This window comes from Paroedura picta, chromosome 3, assembly GCF_049243985.1.
Source record: "Paroedura picta isolate Pp20150507F chromosome 3, Ppicta_v3.0, whole genome shotgun sequence".
Lineage (NCBI taxonomy): Eukaryota > Metazoa > Chordata > Lepidosauria > Squamata > Gekkonidae > Paroedura > Paroedura picta.
In genome coordinates this window covers 153,123,529-153,141,658 of record NC_135371.1, presented here as the reverse complement: position 1 = coordinate 153,141,658, position 18,130 = coordinate 153,123,529, and the positions used below count along the sequence as shown (strand labels likewise).

Here is an 18,130-nt window from a genome sequence, read left to right as displayed (position 1 = left end):
CCCCCCCCAGGAAACAAAGCAGCGGCAGATTAGTTCCACTGTGTGGAAGGGGGGGGGGTATTTTGCAGGAAAGAAGAATTGCATTCCACAACTTCCTGCAAAAGAAAAACAAATGTCCCAGTCTGCTGCTCAGTGCAGCAAACAACCACGAAGCCGACTGGGGCATTTTTTGCTCCCTCTGGGCCCCTGTAGGGCCTGCTGTGGAAAGGTCCCTGTCGGCCCCTGCAGTGGGCTAAGGGAACTTGGAAGGATCCGCATCCCCTTAGCCCTGGGCTTCTGGGACCTTATCTGCACCAGGCCTAGGAGGGCAACAACATCATACAGAATTGCCCCCTCAGCCTTTTCTGATTGTAGTAATGGAGGCATAGAGGAGCAAAGGGTCAGAAGGTTTGTGGGAGTTTTCCAGGCAAGGAAAGGTGAGAGAAAGACCCCTACCCACCCCCAAACAGGGGCATGTCTCATCACTCCATTAAAGTTATCTGTGTGAGGCGCCTTCATACGGGGTAAGTATCAAAATAATTCCTCCCGCTCTTCATACTGTGGGCCAGATCTATATTCAGAGGAACCTGCACGGCTCATTTCTAGCTCTACAAGTCATCTGGCGTTCCAACCAGATGCAGTCTGGGCTTTAGTAATTCAATTAAATAACAGCTTTCCAACTGGTTAACTGGTTCAATCATTAAAGAAAAGCTGCAGTGGATGCTAGTAATTCCAGCATTTCACTATTGGCTACTTAAAACGAAAAAGTAGAAAGGAAAAAGCCAGCTTGCCTGAGGGAAAGCCACTAAGATATGGTGAAGGTTTTTGTAAGCAGCAGCTCTTTGTTTTACACGTTAATTGTCAAATCTTTTCTTTGCTTGTTTTACTTTTCCAGGGTTCCTCTGTGGCCTTGTTGCAGGGGCCGTCTAATGTTCTGTTCATACTCTTTAGATGTTAATAACAAAAGCTCATTAGCCATCATGCTGTCGCATGTCATTGTGCCTCAGGAGGGCCTTTAACACAGAAATACGCAGCACATGGTGCCAGACGCCCTGCAAGAGACACACAGGGGTCATTGTTAAATGCGAGTTATCAGGGGCAAAGGAAGGAGCAGCACGTGGGGGGGGGGGATGAAGGGAATATATTGCTGCCATTCATCACAGCAACACAACATCTCTAGCTACTGCACACTAAACACATCCTAATAGAAGCCACAAAGCAATTCCTATATCCGAGAGAGAGAGAGAGAGAGAGAGAGAATGTTTAATTATGATTACTACCGAGGGCATCACCACTTTGCAATACGAGAAACTTGGAGCAATTGGTTCACTTCTTAAATATATTTAGCCACTTTCATGTTTCTGAATGTGGTCATGCCTGTTGATGTTTCTTCTGGTGTCCACTTCCTTCTTCCCTCTGCCTTTTGACTGACCCCACAACCATTGGTGGTTTGCCACATGGGACCCTCCCCCCCCCCAGCCTTTTATGGTGGTGCCCACTATCTATTTTCAGACCTGGAAATTGCCTGTAAAGTCAACCAGGTTAGGGACCCCTGATTTGTATGTATATACGCCTTTCTGTGGATTTGTTCAAGGCCAAATAAAACCACCCAATACAATAAAACTGTATAAAAAAGCAAACGGGCACTAAATAGCATCAAAAAGCATTATAACAGCTCTAATAATTTCAGCTGATTCACACAGATATCTGATCTCCTTTGATTCTTTTAATACAGAATAAAGGTAAAGGTAAAGGTATCCCCTGTGCAAGCACTGAGTCATGTCTGACCCTTGGGGTGACGCCCTCTAGCGTTTTCATGGCAGACTCAATACGGGGTGGTTTGCCAGTGCCTTCCCCAGTCATTACCATTTACCCCCCAGCAAGCTGGGTACTCATTTTACCGACCTCGGAAGGATGGAAGGCTGAGTCAACCTTACAAGTCAGCAATTACCTAATTTCCACTAAGTCTTCCATCCAGGAATGGACAAAGCCCAGAGGCGCTTCAGACACACTCACAGATGGCTGAATCACAAACCCTCCAACCATGTCAAATTAAACTAAAACGAGCCACAGCTAAGACGAGGAGCAAACACCCCCCCCAAAGTTTAAAACTTAGATCTTAAATATCATTTAAGATGAATGTGTGTCAAAGAGCTGAACATCAGAAGAGACTAGCGGGTTTGGTACCATTGTGTGGTTGCTGCTGCTCCATCCTTAGTTACAGGCTTGTTCTGTTGCTATGGCATGAATATGTCAGTGCTACTGAGCTTTTTTCCATGCACTGCTTCAGCATTTTGTTACAACTCCTTGGCCCTCCCTTAACTGACAGAGATGGCCAATTGAGAGATTTAAAAAAGTCTCTATTGCATATAATTTAAATTCTCTACATAATTTTTTTTAAATAGATTTTAATATTCCCCACCCCCTTCTGCTGCCTCCTTTGTGCTCAGATGTGCACCTCTGTGAAATGAAATGTTTTGGGAAGAAATCTCACCCAAGAAAGGTTCTCTGTACGTATCCATGCCAGCCAGTTTCCTCTCCACCTAGCACACCAACTCTGTTCTATGTACACTGCTCCGAGATGCCAAGTGAGGGGTGGTATAAAAAAAATTAGTGACCATCAGATTCTCACAGGTTATGTGGGAACATATACCTGCTCTGGGGATCCTGCTCTTTGCCTCTGCCTCTTCATCCTGATATGAAGGCTTTCCCCACCTCCTTCCTGCTCCCTCACCTGCTGTCCCTTTCTCAGATACGCATGTGCACACAGATTCCTTCCTTCTCCTTTCTCCCCTCCCCCCTCTTCTTTCCTCAACCTCCTCCTTTCCCCCTCCCACATCCCCGCTGTCTCTCTTGCAGGTGCACAGATAGACTCACATACAGGCACACAGAGACTTTGCCGCCTTAGTCACTTTCTTTGGGCCTCCATTGCTGCCCCACTTTCCTAAGGATGGGGCCATGCGTGGAAGTTGGGCAGGGTGGTGGTGGAACAGAGCTCAGTGCCAGCCTCACTAGCCACCACTGCCCATCTTCCGAGGCCAGGCCTGCTCCCAGCCCCAGCTCCTTCATCCTGGCAGCAGCGGGGCAAACATGGCTCAGTGCTGAGCCTCGACAACTTCCACCAACCATCTTCTGTGTTCCTCTGCTGCCACCTTAGCCACTCAGCCTGGGCCTGTTCCCAGCCCTGGTTCCTTCATCCTGGTATTGGTGGACCAAGTGAGGCTCAGCACCGGATCTTGCCAGCTGCTGCCACCTGTCATCTGTGGTCCTCCGCTGCCACCAGCCTCACAGCCGCCTCCACCTACTGGCACACAGGACTAATGGACATCATATCCGTTATCATTTCCATTCAGGGGGGTGCACCAGTAGATGTTTCCACACCAATAATCGAACAAACAAACATACACATTACTTAAAATAGATTCAAGCCGATAGCCGTGTTGGTCTGAAGTAGTACAACAAAATTTGAGTTCCACGGCACCTTTAAGACCAACAAAGATTTATTTATGGTGTGGACTTTCATGGGCATGCACACTTCCTTAGTTGTACCAATACACAAATGAAAAACAAAATAACATTTCAAAGGCCATAAACAACACTTTTTGTAAAACCTGTAAACTATGAACAGATAGACTTGAAAACAAACTCCCCCTTTAAAAAGACTTGAGTCAGGAAACTCCACAGCTTAAGAGGAACGGAATCTCCATGTATTGTTAGCAGCTACAGGTGCAGATGGCCACCCACCAATAATGGGAACCAACCCCCACAACCTGGTAAAGAGCTCAGATTTTACCAAACACATGAGAATGAGTCACACACAAAAATTATACCGCATTTTAAATTAAGTCATATTTTTAGTATTGCAGGTGAACATTTGTTTTTTGTAAAAGCCAGGCATGCCCTGACCTGGATAAGCCCAAAACTGTCAGATCTCAGAACCTAAGCGGGGTTGGCTCTGGTTAATAACTGGATGGAAGTCCAGGGCTGATATGCAGAGGCAGGGGCTAGCAAACCCTGTGGTGTGGCCAAAGATTGGCTGTAACTTGACAGGACTTCCCACCACTAAAAACTAGCATGGAATGGAAGTTAAGAGTATTGGCCTTGGATTAAGGAGCCCTGGTTTCAAACTCTCACTTAGCTCATCCCTTTTTTCTCCACCTGACTTACTGTCATGTTTCATGGCAAATCTCCCCCTCAAAAGGCAAACGCAAAAGTTGGCGTTTGAAACTCGGTTCTGACCGAGCAGTGATATCAGGGCTCTCTCAGCCTCCCTCACAAGGTGTCTGTTGTGTGGAAAAGAAAGGGAAGGCAGGAATATCAGGGCTCTCCCAGCCTCCCCTCCCTCACAGGGTGTCTGTTGTAGGGAAAGGAAAGGGAAGGCAACTGTAAGCGGTTTTGAGCCTCCTTCGGGTAGAGAAAAGCAGCATATAAGAACCAACTCTTCTTCTTCGTCTTCATCTTCTTCGTCGTCTTTGTCGTCTTCTTCAAGTTTATTTAGGAGGCTACAAACAGCTTCACAAGACTCTTGTGCTGATGCAGATGAAGGCAAACAAAAAATGTAGAGAAATTATCGATGCAAAATTCGCCGCCTTCTGCACACAATTCAGCGTCACACAGAATGGTTCTTATCCTCAAAGGGTAATTCAGTTTACAGTCGCTTCCTCCAGACAGGAAGACACAACCACAACAACTGGGCACATGACAGATAGCCAAATGGCCCCAGAATATGGGAATAAAAGGGATGGGGGATGAGCCCACCTATCCCGGCCTGGCCTGGTTACCTCCCCCCACGCTCACCTCTTGTGAGCAGCACACCTGCTTACAGCAGCAGTAGATTCATTCATTGACTTTGTTTATACCACACTCTTCTCCACCAACGGAGACTCAAAGCAGCTTACATTGTCCTCTTCTCCTCAATTTTGAGGGAGGAGTGTAGATGACAAAGCCAAGTATAAAAGCAGCAGAAGCCACAGCAGCGCCTCCCCCACCCACTCCCCCCCCCCGCAGCAACAGGAGACCTGAATGCATCTGTCCAGATTCCAGATTTCCAGTATGATGACTTGGCATCATCTTGAACCCGTCCTATTGTCTCTGGCTTAGCAGAATCTGTGACATCCTGTTTTGAGGGCAGCTGTGTCTTTGCAGCTCTTTGTGGTACATTCCCTTATTAATACTTGTGGGCAATGCCCTTCCTCCGAAGAATTCAGGCCAGTGTGTACGTGGTGTTTCTGTGCAGTCTCCCACCCAGGTACTGACGTGGCTGTAGAGAAGAAACAACATCCAGGGCCTGCCAGCCACTGGCTGAACCAGAGAAGCGGCTGTTTCCCCATGACGGGCACGTCCTTCGTTGCTTTTGTTTTACAACCACGCTGGGAGGTTTGCACGGAGAGTGCAATATGAATGGGTGAGTGTATTAACCCAGGCTGCCTCAGACACACATACATATGTTTTCCTAATACAGACATACGCTTGGCAGCCAGCCTAGAAAATGTCACTGTGTTGAATTAATGCATCATCATTAGACAGGGTAGAAGGATGCTGACTTTACCTGACTGTACCAGGAGAAACACAAAAGCATCCTGTGATTAGTATAGGGTTTTTTTTGGGGGGGGGAGGAGGGGTCAAGTGGGAATTTATTTGTTCATGGATGCAAAAATGCCAGTGTGAATACCTCAAGACATGCATTAATGTGCTTTCAAGGCGACTCAAAGTCAAACTTTATTGCACTAGGCCAGGGATCCTCAACCTATGGTCCTCCAGATGTTCATGGACTACATTTCCCATGAGCCCCTGCCAGCATTTGCTGGCAGGGGCTCATGGGAATTGTAGTCCATGAACATCTGGAGGACCACAGGTTGAGGATCCCTGCACTAGGTCATCGGCCATCGCAAGATCAAATAACAATAAAATTGTTTAAAAACAAATGCAGAATACAAATTACGCTTGACCCAGACATTCTGCTCATTAGCCCACAGTGTTTGCCACCAGGCCAGTTCAAATCCTTCTAGCGGCCAGAGCAAAGGTGGCAACACTTTGTGTCACAAATGGGTCTGGATCAGACAGCAAATACCTTAATTTATCACGGGCTGCAGAAAATGCCCCTGGAATAATTTTATTTAGAAATTTCCTCCTTGGATCTGTGTAAAGTGGACATTCCAATAGATAGTGTGACAGATCATCAACTGCTGGGTTCCCACAAATACAGAGACGTTGTAAAAGAGGAATTTGAGCATATCTCCCCGTCAGAACAGAAGAGGCTACTCTGTGACCTCAAGATACTCTATGAATGGTTTTCTGGCCAGGGTTGCTTTCAGATGTTTTCGGCACTGAGCGCTCCAACGACTGCTGCAATTTCACTCTCCAGAAAACCGCGGCACTGAAAGCCAATTACACCGTTGATTGGAATTATTTTGTTTAGGTGTTTAATTGTAAAAAACCTTGCTGTGTCAAATCGAGGGTGAGAAAAGAAGTGGAGGTCACCTCTGTTGTTAATTTAGTTCTCCAAACGTACGCAACCTTAGTATTGCTTTAGGATGCTTAGGGCTGATCCTGCGTAGAGCAGGGGGTTGGACTAGATGGCCTGTATGGCCCCTTCCAACTCTATGATTCTATGATTCTATTGCTGTTTGTCAGCCATGATCTTTGAAGAAGAGTTGGTTCTTATATGCCGCTTTTCTCCGCCAGAAGGATTCTCAAAGCGGCTTTCAGTCGCCTTCCCTTTCCTCTCCCCACAACAGGCACCCTGTGAGGTAGGCGAGACTGAGAGAGCCCTGATGTTACTGCTTGGTCAGAACAGCTTTATCAATGTTGTGGCGAGCCCAAGGTCACCCCGCTGGCTGCATGTGGAGGAGCAGGGAATCAACTGTCCAATGCCACTCATCCTACTTTTTCAGCTAAAGGTTCTGTTTAGCTAAAAAGATAAGGTGCAAATTAAACCAATATGCTCACTGAAGAGACAGGATCGATAGCAAGGGTAAACGTGGGTTTGTTCCCATGCATTATACAGAATGGTCTTTAAAATGTGATATTCACATTGGAGTCCTGAGATTTCAGTCAGCTAACTGTTCATGAAAGGAATCATTAGAATCTAAAGGCTCCATCTCTGGTTGTATGAAAACTGATTATTACCGCTGGACACACACTGAACATAATAGCCCAACCAAACTGAATGCAAATAACCAGGCACACACAAAGGTCAAACCACACATCATGTTTTGAATCTTTTCAAAGGCTTTCCCCCTCCTCCTTTCTGCTGAGGCATTTTTTAAGGGTTATTTTAACTTTTCCTCTGCTGTGGGTTTCCTGCTGATAGAATCCAACCCAAGCTGCTTATAATTATCCCAGGCTTTCTCAAGCAGGTTTTTGTGAAACCCTGGGGTTTCTTGATGTCCCTGGGTTTCCCGAATGGGTGGGAGTTAATTCATTTTTAATATATATTTTAAATGTGTTACACATTTATCAGGTGAAATGATCATATATGGTCATGTCAACTGCTCCCTCCTCCCAAAATGGCCAACATTAGGCCTGGAGGAGGTGGGAAGAGGAAGGGGCCCCAGGTGGGAATGTAAACAGCTATGCTCCCCTAACACCTACTGCATTATTGCTCTACTTCTGGGGTTTCTCAAAGCCTGAAGACTGTTTCAGAGGTTTCTCAATGATAGAAAAGTTGAGAAAGGCTCAATTATCCCATCTCCTTATGCCAAGGAGCTCAGAGGACTGTAAGTGGCTCTCCCCACCTCAGGACGATGCTTGTGAGATAGGTGAGGTACAGAGGGAATCACAAGATCACTGTGTGAGATCACTGTGACCAACACTTTCAAACAGTGGGCTGGAATGCTGAAAGAGGAAAAAGGAGTGTGAGAGTTTAACTTCTTGACAATTAACAAGATTAAGGCTTGTTGGATTTTAGTGGGAGAAGGTTCAGGAGGTCTGCTGTTTAGGCATGGAATCCCTGAGGCGCTTCAAGTATTTTGAAAGTATGTAAGGTTTGGGTCATGTTCCTTCCAAAAACAGTTACAAGCCTTTCTGTTCCACCTGATCAATCAAACAAGAAACCTGCTTTGTAACTATTAACTGACAGGCCAAAGTGGGGCCATCTTAGATCCATTTTAGTTTAGAGCCATTTTAGATGTCTGCAAACAGCTTAAGCAAGCACACATCCAGAACAGAATGTATCAATGATGACGAAGACTAAAAACCATTGTTCTGTGTTAGACAGGAGATGCTCAAGGCTGCAACATCTGCTAGATGACAGAGGAGACTGTAGCCACCTTAAAGAACAATGCACAGCTTGTAAACTGTATTTGACAAACTTGCAAGATAAGGTGTAACAAAGCATGAATGCAGCACTGTGCAGTAGTAGGCCGGCCAACCTTGCATAGTAACCAATGCTTTTTATTATACACATAGTGTGATGGGAGATGTATTCTGCATAGAATGTGTAGAGGTGGTTTAATATTAAAAGTTTATAGGATGTGAAATTTAAGTCCCTAGTGTCCAGGTCTGGAGATGAGAGTGAGTGTCCTGGATGAAAGGCAGTTTGAACTCTGGGTTCCTCAGGGAAGTTCCTGACAGGCTGCTCTGTCAGCCATCTTAATGTCAAATTCTAAATCTTAACGTGCCCTCTTTTTTAAAAGGAAGGGTTGTTGTTGTTTTTTTAAATCAGCTACTATTCTCATAGAAAACTGGTCTTTACTACAGAAAAAGGGGATGTTTCCCCATCACAGTTAAAACCATCCAAGGTGCTGTCCACATTCCAGGGAATTCTTTCTCAGACTGGAATTTTTTTTTTAAGAAAAAGAGAATGAAGGATTCTTCTCTTTGCCAGGGTCAGGGAGAAATCTATACTGCTATACTCTGCAAAATACATTTTTTAAAAGGTCGAGGAGGGCATTTTTATATCAGAATATGGCTGTAGTATAACGGCATAGCTCAGAGGACATTTTTATAAAAAGAGCTGAATTGTGGCCTTTTGCACTGCTCAGTCTGAGGGACTGCCTTTCCCAGTAGCCCCCAGAAGAGGTATGACTGCCCTCAACCAGAGCCAGGGCCTTGGCCCCAACCTGGTGGGATCAGTTGCCAGCCAAGATCCAGGCCCTGATAGAATTAAGTTCCTCTGAGCCTGTAGAACAGCACTATTCCACCAGGCATATGGTGAGGCCTGAACAAGTAAATAAAATGATATAGGCCTCTCCTTCTTCCCTCTCCAAAATATCCCACCACTGAACAAGTGGCTGAGAGGTGTGATAACGGGACATGGGGTATTATTGCTTTTACTGTTTTATTTTATTTTAACTAGATTTTAATATATAAACCACACTGAGGCCATCTGCAGAGAGGGGCAGTGTATAAACAATATAAATAAATATAAATTGAAATAAATAAATAGTATATGTGTTACCTTGCTCTTAATGTTTTGCCTTCTGTTTCTGTAATCCATTTTCTATGTGGTTTATGTCATGCCACGTTTAGATTGTTTTCTGTATGCATTGTCTGCTAATTTTGTAATTCTAGCTTTATTGCATTGTTTACTGGATGCCTTATGCTCTTTCATTGTAGTTCTTCTAGGTTACATCCTACATTTTGCAATTCAACTTAAGAAATAACTAAATAAGTAAATAAAAGATTTATCTGACAATCCAGTTGTCATCTGTGCAAGTGCTGAAGCCACTAGTCAAGCATATTTCTCAATATAGAGACCAGTGGTACCACTTTTTGAGGAGAAGAGGCATCCTTCTGTGCCTCTCACAGTGTTTCTGTGCTCAGGAAAGCTTTCCATACTAAAGTTCAAAACAGCAGAATGCTGTTCAAAGAAATGGTAACTAAGCAATGACTGGTACTTTGGACCCGATATCAATAGGAAGACCCCAAATGTTCATTTCCCCTGCTATGTGCAAAAAACTTATCCCCCTTGGAAGTTCAGCTCTTGATCACTGTAATTTAATGAGTAAGAGATATGGGAAAGCTTTAGAATTATAAATCTTAAATGTAATATGAGGTTCCAATTGTCAACAAGAATACTGGTTATTTTTTTCAATTACTTATAATTAAAATATTTTTTATTATTTATTAGATTTCTTACTCGCTGCACTCAGAAATGACTTGTGGCGGGTTACAACAGAATAAAACCCCAATACATAAAAACATAAAACCTCATAAAAACCAAATAACAACTTGCTCCACCTTAACCTCCCATGTCGTCCCCCCTCCATCAGCACCTCAGGGCCCCAGCTCTCAGGGATATTGCTAGCTCTTGGTTGTGTATATAAAATATATACACAGGTAACAATTTATTACAGACGCAGAATTCACCCATGTTTAGTTCCTTAAAAAGAGCAGTCACAAGATTAAATCTTATTGGGAAGATTGCTCCTTAGTGTATGGTGTGTGAGATGTGGGCACTCAGCAGTAATGCCAAGGCAATCTGCACATGCTCACTAGCGCATTCTTTTTGTCGCCACTTCATATGTTCCATATTTTTGTGCCTGCATGAAAACAATTTCCAGGATAGAACCTCTTTTAATGCCTATAAATCCAGGACAGAATCTGCTTCATGTCTGTAAATCCAGTTTAATCACATTCAGAATGGGCATAGAAATGCTACTGGGCATCCATTCTGAATAAATATTCAATCATTATTTTAAATTAGTTTAAATTTGTCCTTGCCCTGTGGCTGCAAAGTAGCCCTGAGTGACTCCGTGGCCATTGTTTGACATACCACTATAACACCGTAACGATCTATTACATTCTCTGAATTCCCAGCTGTTATTTAATTCCTTTTGTTGTAGATAGTTCTGTACCCCTACATTGAAAAGGCTGGAGACTTACTTTAAAGCAATGAATACAAGCTGGGATTTCAGAGAACCTTATAGGCAGATACGCCAATGGTCAATTAAAAAAAAAGCCACCTTCAGTGGTACTGGGCAAATGGCAGCCACAGGGGAATGAGGCAGAGGAAATGGTGATAAAGTGAATTCAACACTTACCACCTGATCCTTTTAACTGGAGATCCCAAGCAGATGCTCCAGTGCTGAGCTGCAGCCTGACCCCAGTGGGGACAGAGCAACCAAGCCCAACCAAGCCAGGGAAAGCTCCCATGTATAAATGACCTTACTGTCTTACTCAAATGCATTCAAAACCTTGCAGAATGAAGTATTGCTTGTTGGGGGATACTAGCCTGAAATATTTTCTTTTAGGACTACATGGTTGTCTCCCACAGAAAGGAAGATACAAGAAACGTTGGACAGCTAATTAATGGATACAATGGAATACATGAAAGCTTGGAACTGTTTCAAAAGGCACGTTTATTCAAACAATATCACTGAGCCCTTTTTAGAATGCTCACATTGTTCTGTAGATTATTTCGCACTAGGCATATAAGAGCTGTCAAGCAGAATTACAGTTTGAGTTCTGCTTTCCTGGCTCCCAGCTAGTTTTCCATGGGAAAATACCATTCAACTGGTTCTCTCCATGCTGTGGTTCCTTCCACATCTAGTTTCAACAAATGTATTTTGCTCACAAAGCATCGTGGATTTTTGTAAATTGTAAGTTTAGTCCTTGTAGATCATTTGTGGTTGTACGTTTTTTTTAAAAGACCCGTGGAAGAGGGAATTTCAGCAGGGGCAACTTTTCACATTCCTGAAGACATCTGCCAAAATTTCCTCTCCCTTGTGCAATCAAGCCTTCCACATGGACATTTCGCTCATGAGAATGAAAACTGTTTGGCATAAAAAGAGTTAAAAATTGATGAGGCTACAGATGGTCAGGCAGGAAAAACTTAAATATATAATGAGCATCGATACTGAAAGGCTTGTTCACATAAGCACAACTTGTGAACAAGTTATGTCAAGGCAGAAGCTCAAAATGGATTTTTTCGCTTATGATTCAGAAACAACAGAGGTGTATTATCCAACCCACATGTTGTGAATGAGGGCTTAGCTACAGGCATGTATTCCAGCAGCTGCTGTACAGACCACACACCTGTGGAGCTAAGGAAGGGCATGATTGATGCAATGGCAAGCATGTCTTCATCTACCACATCCTCTCCACGGGTCTAGTGTTCAGAGTTCTCCATCCAAATCTCACTAGAGGGCTAGAAGGCTGGATCCCAGGATTTACTTCAAAATCATGCAAACCATTGCCCAGAGCTGTACAACAATATCATTGTAAAATGAAGCACGTGTTTATGTCATTCTCTCAACCTAGTCCATCAACAACTGATTTTGCACGCTAAGCCTCCAAATAATTTTGCACCCAGGAGAAGAGTGATTCTGAAGTTAAGGGAATGCTTTCTGCAAAACGGTTGTAGATCATTTGTTTTAAAGCAGTTTTTTGAGGACAGGTTTCCCCCTTTAACAGTAAGTAGAGCTATAGTCCTCAACAGCAGTCTTGCACCTCCTGCCCAGCTTCCTTCTCAAGGCCACAAGGCTCATCTATTGCTCATTTTTGACAGCTCGGAGCTACCCTCCACCAGCTTCTCCGCAGAGCTCTCTACTTCCTATACCCCACTCCGGCTGAATTATATCAGGTTCTTCCTTGCCCCTCCTTTCCTGGACTGGCCACTCGATAGGTGCACCATCTTGCTCACAATTGCAGTCATGGCTTTAAAGAGACCACTGGGGGGCAGGGAATTTATTTAGGGGTTAACACTAGGGGTCACCAGAGCAGAATCCCTACTCATGCCTTCAGGTGAAGGAGTGGCATTTTGTTGGCACAATGGGCCCCAACAATGTTCCTTTATCTACAGTCAGGGAGCCATATCCCCTTCTGATGGAAAATGACCATGTTTGGAGCACTACAACGTACCACAGATTGGTTCCTTTTAAATCTACTGATAACAGTTTGGTGAATGTCTGTCCCAGTCATTTATTGGGAGCACTTACTGCTATAGCCATGATGAAACTAAGGAGGTGTGGACCTAAGCAACAACTGGAGGGGAAAACACCAAAAATTCAATGTAAACTACTCTGAGCTTCCTCAAGGAAGTCATGGTAACACAAAATTGCAACACCAAATAATAAAAAACACCTACCTTTAATAGCAAGCACTCCATGACAGAAATCCTTGAAATTGATCTTGCCCAAGTCATTGGGATCCAAGTATTTGGCAAATTTTTCCACCTTAAAAAATAAAATTAAAAAAAATTAGCCAACAAACATTTCCCCCATAAAAACCTGCCGTTTTTTTTTCCCAGCAAGAATTTTAAATATGGAGAAAATGGGTAATATGGTACAACTGATCCTAAGTATGTATTAATTCCTATCTCATTATAACTGGAGAACAGTTTAAAATAAAAGTTTAAAAGTTTAAAAGAACAGAAATGAATTCAAATGGTTAAACACCATAAGTAATCAGCTGATATCTAGGATAACATTATGTAGGCTGAAAAGTTTCCCCAATGCTAGGCTACAGCTGACAGGAGCAGAGTACAAGATTTGCCAGAGATCTTCCCCAAGAAGTACAGTCATAGATTATTCTGGTGGGTCTTCAACCAGAGTTAGAGAGCTATCTCTCTATAGTTAACTTTCAGTGTGATCCATTCTGATTCTAAGCCTTCAAACGTTCCTGAGTCTTTCCAGTAACAGGTTTGCTGTTCTGTATAAATGGCTAAGGTGTCACTTCCGGGAAGCATCATATGTAAAAGGAGGGATAGCTGAGATACAAAACGATATTACAAGTTGTAAACTTTTTCTGTCTGGAGTGCCACTTTTTATTTATCAAGCCCCTGGAGATAATCAGTTGTGGTGCAAAGGTGCAGATGAATTATTGATTTTGTTTAAAAGTTATGTTCTACACTCTCAGCACAAAAGCTCCCAGTGTAAATCCTTCAGTGCCTGAGGTCTATTTTCCACATTATGGATTAAGAGTACACAGGGAATCTATATGCAGTGCATGCCAACATGTGTGAATTAGTTTGAAATATCTGTTTCACCAGGCATACGAGCAGCAGGGAGCCACAACGGACAGCATGTGTACAATGCAATACATATTTGCCACAAGTGCAGAGGTAACGCTGCAGGTATATTCTTTCATAGCTGGTACTTACTCTTAATCTACAAGTGCTCTAAGAATACATAGTACAGGAAAGACAGAATAGCATGGAGAAAATTGGAGGTGGACTGAATATGATGAGAGGTTAGAATCGTAGAGTCATAGAATTGGAAGAGGCCTCCAGGGTCATCTAGTCCAACCCCCTGCACAATGCAGGAACTCACAACTACTTGCCCACCCACAGTGACCCCAATTTCATGTGGGTACCTTCCCACATTATGGTTATGCCATGGGGGATACCAAGTAACATGAAACATCCTGAGCCACATAACAGAAACCATGATGAGGTTCTTCCCAACACCAGCATTGGCCCAGGCTCCAGGAGAGATAAATTAGCCTGTGGGAGCGGCGGAAGCACAGACTTCTTCCATGCGGTCTGAGACATGACCCAATGAGCACTGGAAGGAGAATGTGCTCTTCTGGATCCTATATTGCCAATGCAGCAATGAAGAGAGACCCTAGCAGTGCAATCCTCCTGAGCAGAGTTGCCCCTTCTAAGGTCATAAACTTCAATGAACTTAGAAGGGTTAGTGGTTTTGAACCGCATGGCAATTGACCTAAATGGAGAATTTCACCTCTACATGCCTTTATATTGGTATTGCTAAGAACTAGAGCCTTGCTACAGAGATTCTTATTTGTGTGGGAAACCCTCTCTGCAGCATCTGTTGTCATTTAAAATACAAGTTTCAGTCTTGGGCAGTAGAGCAGAGCATGTTCATGAAGGGTCAGTGTAGCGTGTACATTTGTGTAGTGGTTAGGAGTATGGACTTCTAATCTGGAGATCCGGGTTCCATTCACATGCAGCCAGCTGGGTGCCAGCTCTTCCTCCACATGCAGCCAGCTGGGTGACCTTGGGCTCACCACAGTACTGATAAAGCTGTTCTGACCAAGCAGTAATATCAGGGCTCTCTCAGCCTCACCTACCTCACAGAGTGTCTGTTGTGGGGAGAGGAAAGGGAAGGCAATTGAAAGCCACTTTGAGACTCCTTCTGGTAGGGAAAAAAAGCATATAAAGACCAAACGTCTTCTTCATGTGGTGGGTTAGATGTAATGGTAGATAGCCACAAAAAAGACTGTCGCTAAATTCCTCCCTACACTGCAGAGTCATCCCTCATGCTGGTTCTAGGGGTTCGCAGCCCCCCCCCCCAGGAGCAGCATTGGGGGACAGCTCTCAGCTGCAGCAAGATGGGGGAGATGAGAAAGTCCTATTCACCACTCCATTGGATCAAGCCCTATGCATATTTAAGTCTTTTTAAAGCATTTTATTCTGCTCTTCAGGGATTAAAAAAAGCATTGGGGAAAACTGGGTTGGAGTGGAAGCAGATTTCTGAAAGTAAAAATGAAAGCATAAGCATTTCCACACAGAGAAAGGCAAGAAACCAAGCTGGAGATGTAGGCAGATATGAATCCTGACGTGACCTAGATTCCCTATTTTCTGGGTGCTTTGATGCAACTACAAACTCTACTAAATTCTTTTTTTTTAAGGTGTAGGGGTGGCTTTATATTTTTGTTTATATTGGATTTGAATGAATAAAATATGTCCGTTCTCTCTGATGTTGAAATATAGGTGCTATATGGCTCAGTCAAACAACCTCTGCTTCGCATCTGCAGAAAGTTCCAGGTTTCATCCCTGGCATCTCCAGTTAAAAGGACCGGACAGCTGGTGATGGGATGGACCTCTGCCTGAGACCCCAGAGAGCTACTGCCAGTCTCCGTAAGCAATAGTGACCTTGATGGACTGATTGGGGACTCAGCACATTGCTCAGTGGAAAACTGAGACTATAAAATTAGGTCCCACTTCCACATTTTAGATGCTACTGTCTCCAGTAACTGTGAGAAACACACAGAGCCACATCAAAAACCAACAACAATATCAGGCTCTGTTTCTTCAAACTAAGACTGTGGGCAGGGAGGAGAGGAAACCACAGTTCCACCCTAAATGGTCACATCCTAAACTAAGTTTAGGATGGTTGTAACCCAGTTTAGGATGGTGCAGTTGGTCTCACTGCATAATGAATATTAATTCAGGACCACGGACAGCAAAATTGGTCATGATCTTAACTCTTAATCCACCCACCAAGTATGCAACACAATCAGTCAAAGTTCTCCACATCCAAATCTGGCCATATAAGGAGCACCCCAGAGAAGCTAACTTTTAGGATGTAGGATATATTGGTTTCTGGCACACATTCCATGAGCACTATGGCCTGACAGCCATGGGCTAGCTCTTTAATGTTATATTAGATTCTTATTTACTCTGTGTATCTTTTTTTAAGAGACTGGGGAAAAATATAGGTTCTGGCATTTTATCCTTAAGACAAGATGAGACAAGTGTTCCTCTTTTGGTTATCAGAAGCCTCTCCAAGTAGGGGGATGTGTTCATGTGTTCATGAGCATCAAGTCACTTCCAACTTATGGCAGCTTTATGAATTCATGTTGTCCAAAGCCTTCCACAGGTCTTGTAAACTGAGGCCTTCTTTGATTGAGTCAAGCCATCTCCTCCTTTTTAATGCAAGGGGATGGCTCTGGGTACGATTTCCAAATGCCACCTTTGCTCTCTAAATCTGTAATGCTCCCTAGATTTTTAGCTCATGATTAGTGTGTTAGAATGCCCCCAACATGGAATGCCCCCAACATGACCACATTTGGCATTTTCCCCTGTGCTCTGGCAGAAAGAGGGGGGAGAATTTAGCCTACTGGCTTAGCTTCATTTGAATGCTAATTGATCTTTCTAATACACAGTGGATGGTTAAGGACTCTCCATTTCCTCCTGGCAGTTGTTACAAACTTGGAGGTCTGGAATACAATAATGTCTATAGGAAGGAGAAAGTGTTCTTTTGACCCGAAGGCAGAGTGGGTGGGACAAATGAGTTGATAAAATCTCCTTGCAAGACTTAGCTACTTTTACAATTATTGCTGAGTCCTTCCCACTTAGTTTTGTTTTAATCCACAGTGAATCTTTTATAATTTCAAAAGCTAGTAGTAGTTCTCAGTCCCACTTAGATCCCCCCCCCCACTGTCTTGGAAATGATGATCAAAAGGGGATGTCCAAGGAAGCTGTACAAGCAGCTATCCCTCCAGGGGTGCATGCAGCAGTAACTTGTCCCCACAGAGATCATGTGCTGGGCTGTGGAAGACATAGAGGCAAGGCTTCCAAATTCAAAGGGGAAGCTGAGAGCCCTGACCCTCTCAGCAGGAAATTCAATGTAAGGCTATGTGACAGCAGCAATACCCTAGCAAGAATGAACAAAACGCCTCCAGGAGTTGGCAACCCTAGTGGGCAAGGCAGAATAGGGCTTAGAGAACTGAGGTGTGTCTCTTCTGCCACAATTAGCCTCATGGTCTGGGTTATGAATCACAGCTCTAATCCAAGGCCAAGCCATCACTACCCACTCCTTTTCATTGTGATTTTTAAAAACTCCACGGCAACAGTGTGAAATGGAATGACGGATGATAAGATGGACCACTGAGCTGATCTACTTAGGTTCCTACCCAAGAAATGAATGCTCACACGTGAATCAAATCTCATGGCCAGAAGAGTGTGATGGCAAGGGTCCTGCTGGGAAGTTTTAGGACAGTCTTCAGTTGTCCTGTTGAAACTGTAGGTTATGACGTCAAACATCTTTCTGCCAAGGATCAGTAGAATAGCTACATCCCCAGTAGCCATGGGCAAAGGAAGTGCAATTAAATGGTTACTAGGTCTAGCACAGAAGCAACACTTTTCTTGAATAAACTAAAATAAAACAGAAACTATTATTAAAAACCTGTAGAATAAATGGAAATAAAGGTTCTGGTTTCCAGTGTTCAGCCTGCTTATTTTAGAGTTGCAGAGGCAGTTCTGCTGTAACAAAAGCGGTAAATCTCCACTTTGCAGGAGACAGCAGTAAATGGAGTAGGAAAACAGCACATCCCTCCAAATTCCATGCTCAAGTTAGTTTTATTCATGCCTGGAGGGGAGCCCAAGCTGGTTGACTGATCTCTCTTCCATTTCCATCTCCTCCCACCTGTGATGCTGTTTTACACCAGCCTGTACCCACATCATCAGCAAACACAGAACAGAGTGGGCCAGCTCTGCGGACTGCACAGCCAGCCCCAATGCGAC

At 43.8% G+C, this 18,130-nt stretch overlaps 1 protein-coding gene across 2 annotated transcripts in view; it reads right to left on the bottom strand.

Moving 5' to 3' along the window:
* The window catches only part of RAB11FIP4 (RAB11 family interacting protein 4), a 239,466-nt gene that overhangs the window by 154,876 nt on the left and 66,460 nt on the right, over window positions 1–18,130 (bottom strand). For both annotated transcript variants that reach the window (XR_013229554.1, XM_077328726.1), the window contains exon 2: window positions 13,010–13,097. Coding sequence is in view for 1 of the 2 variants with exons in the window: in XM_077328726.1 (XP_077184841.1) it covers window positions 13,010–13,097 (88 nt within the window). In the remaining variant the exon portion in view is untranslated. The remainder of the gene's footprint in view (window positions 1–13,009; window positions 13,098–18,130) is intronic.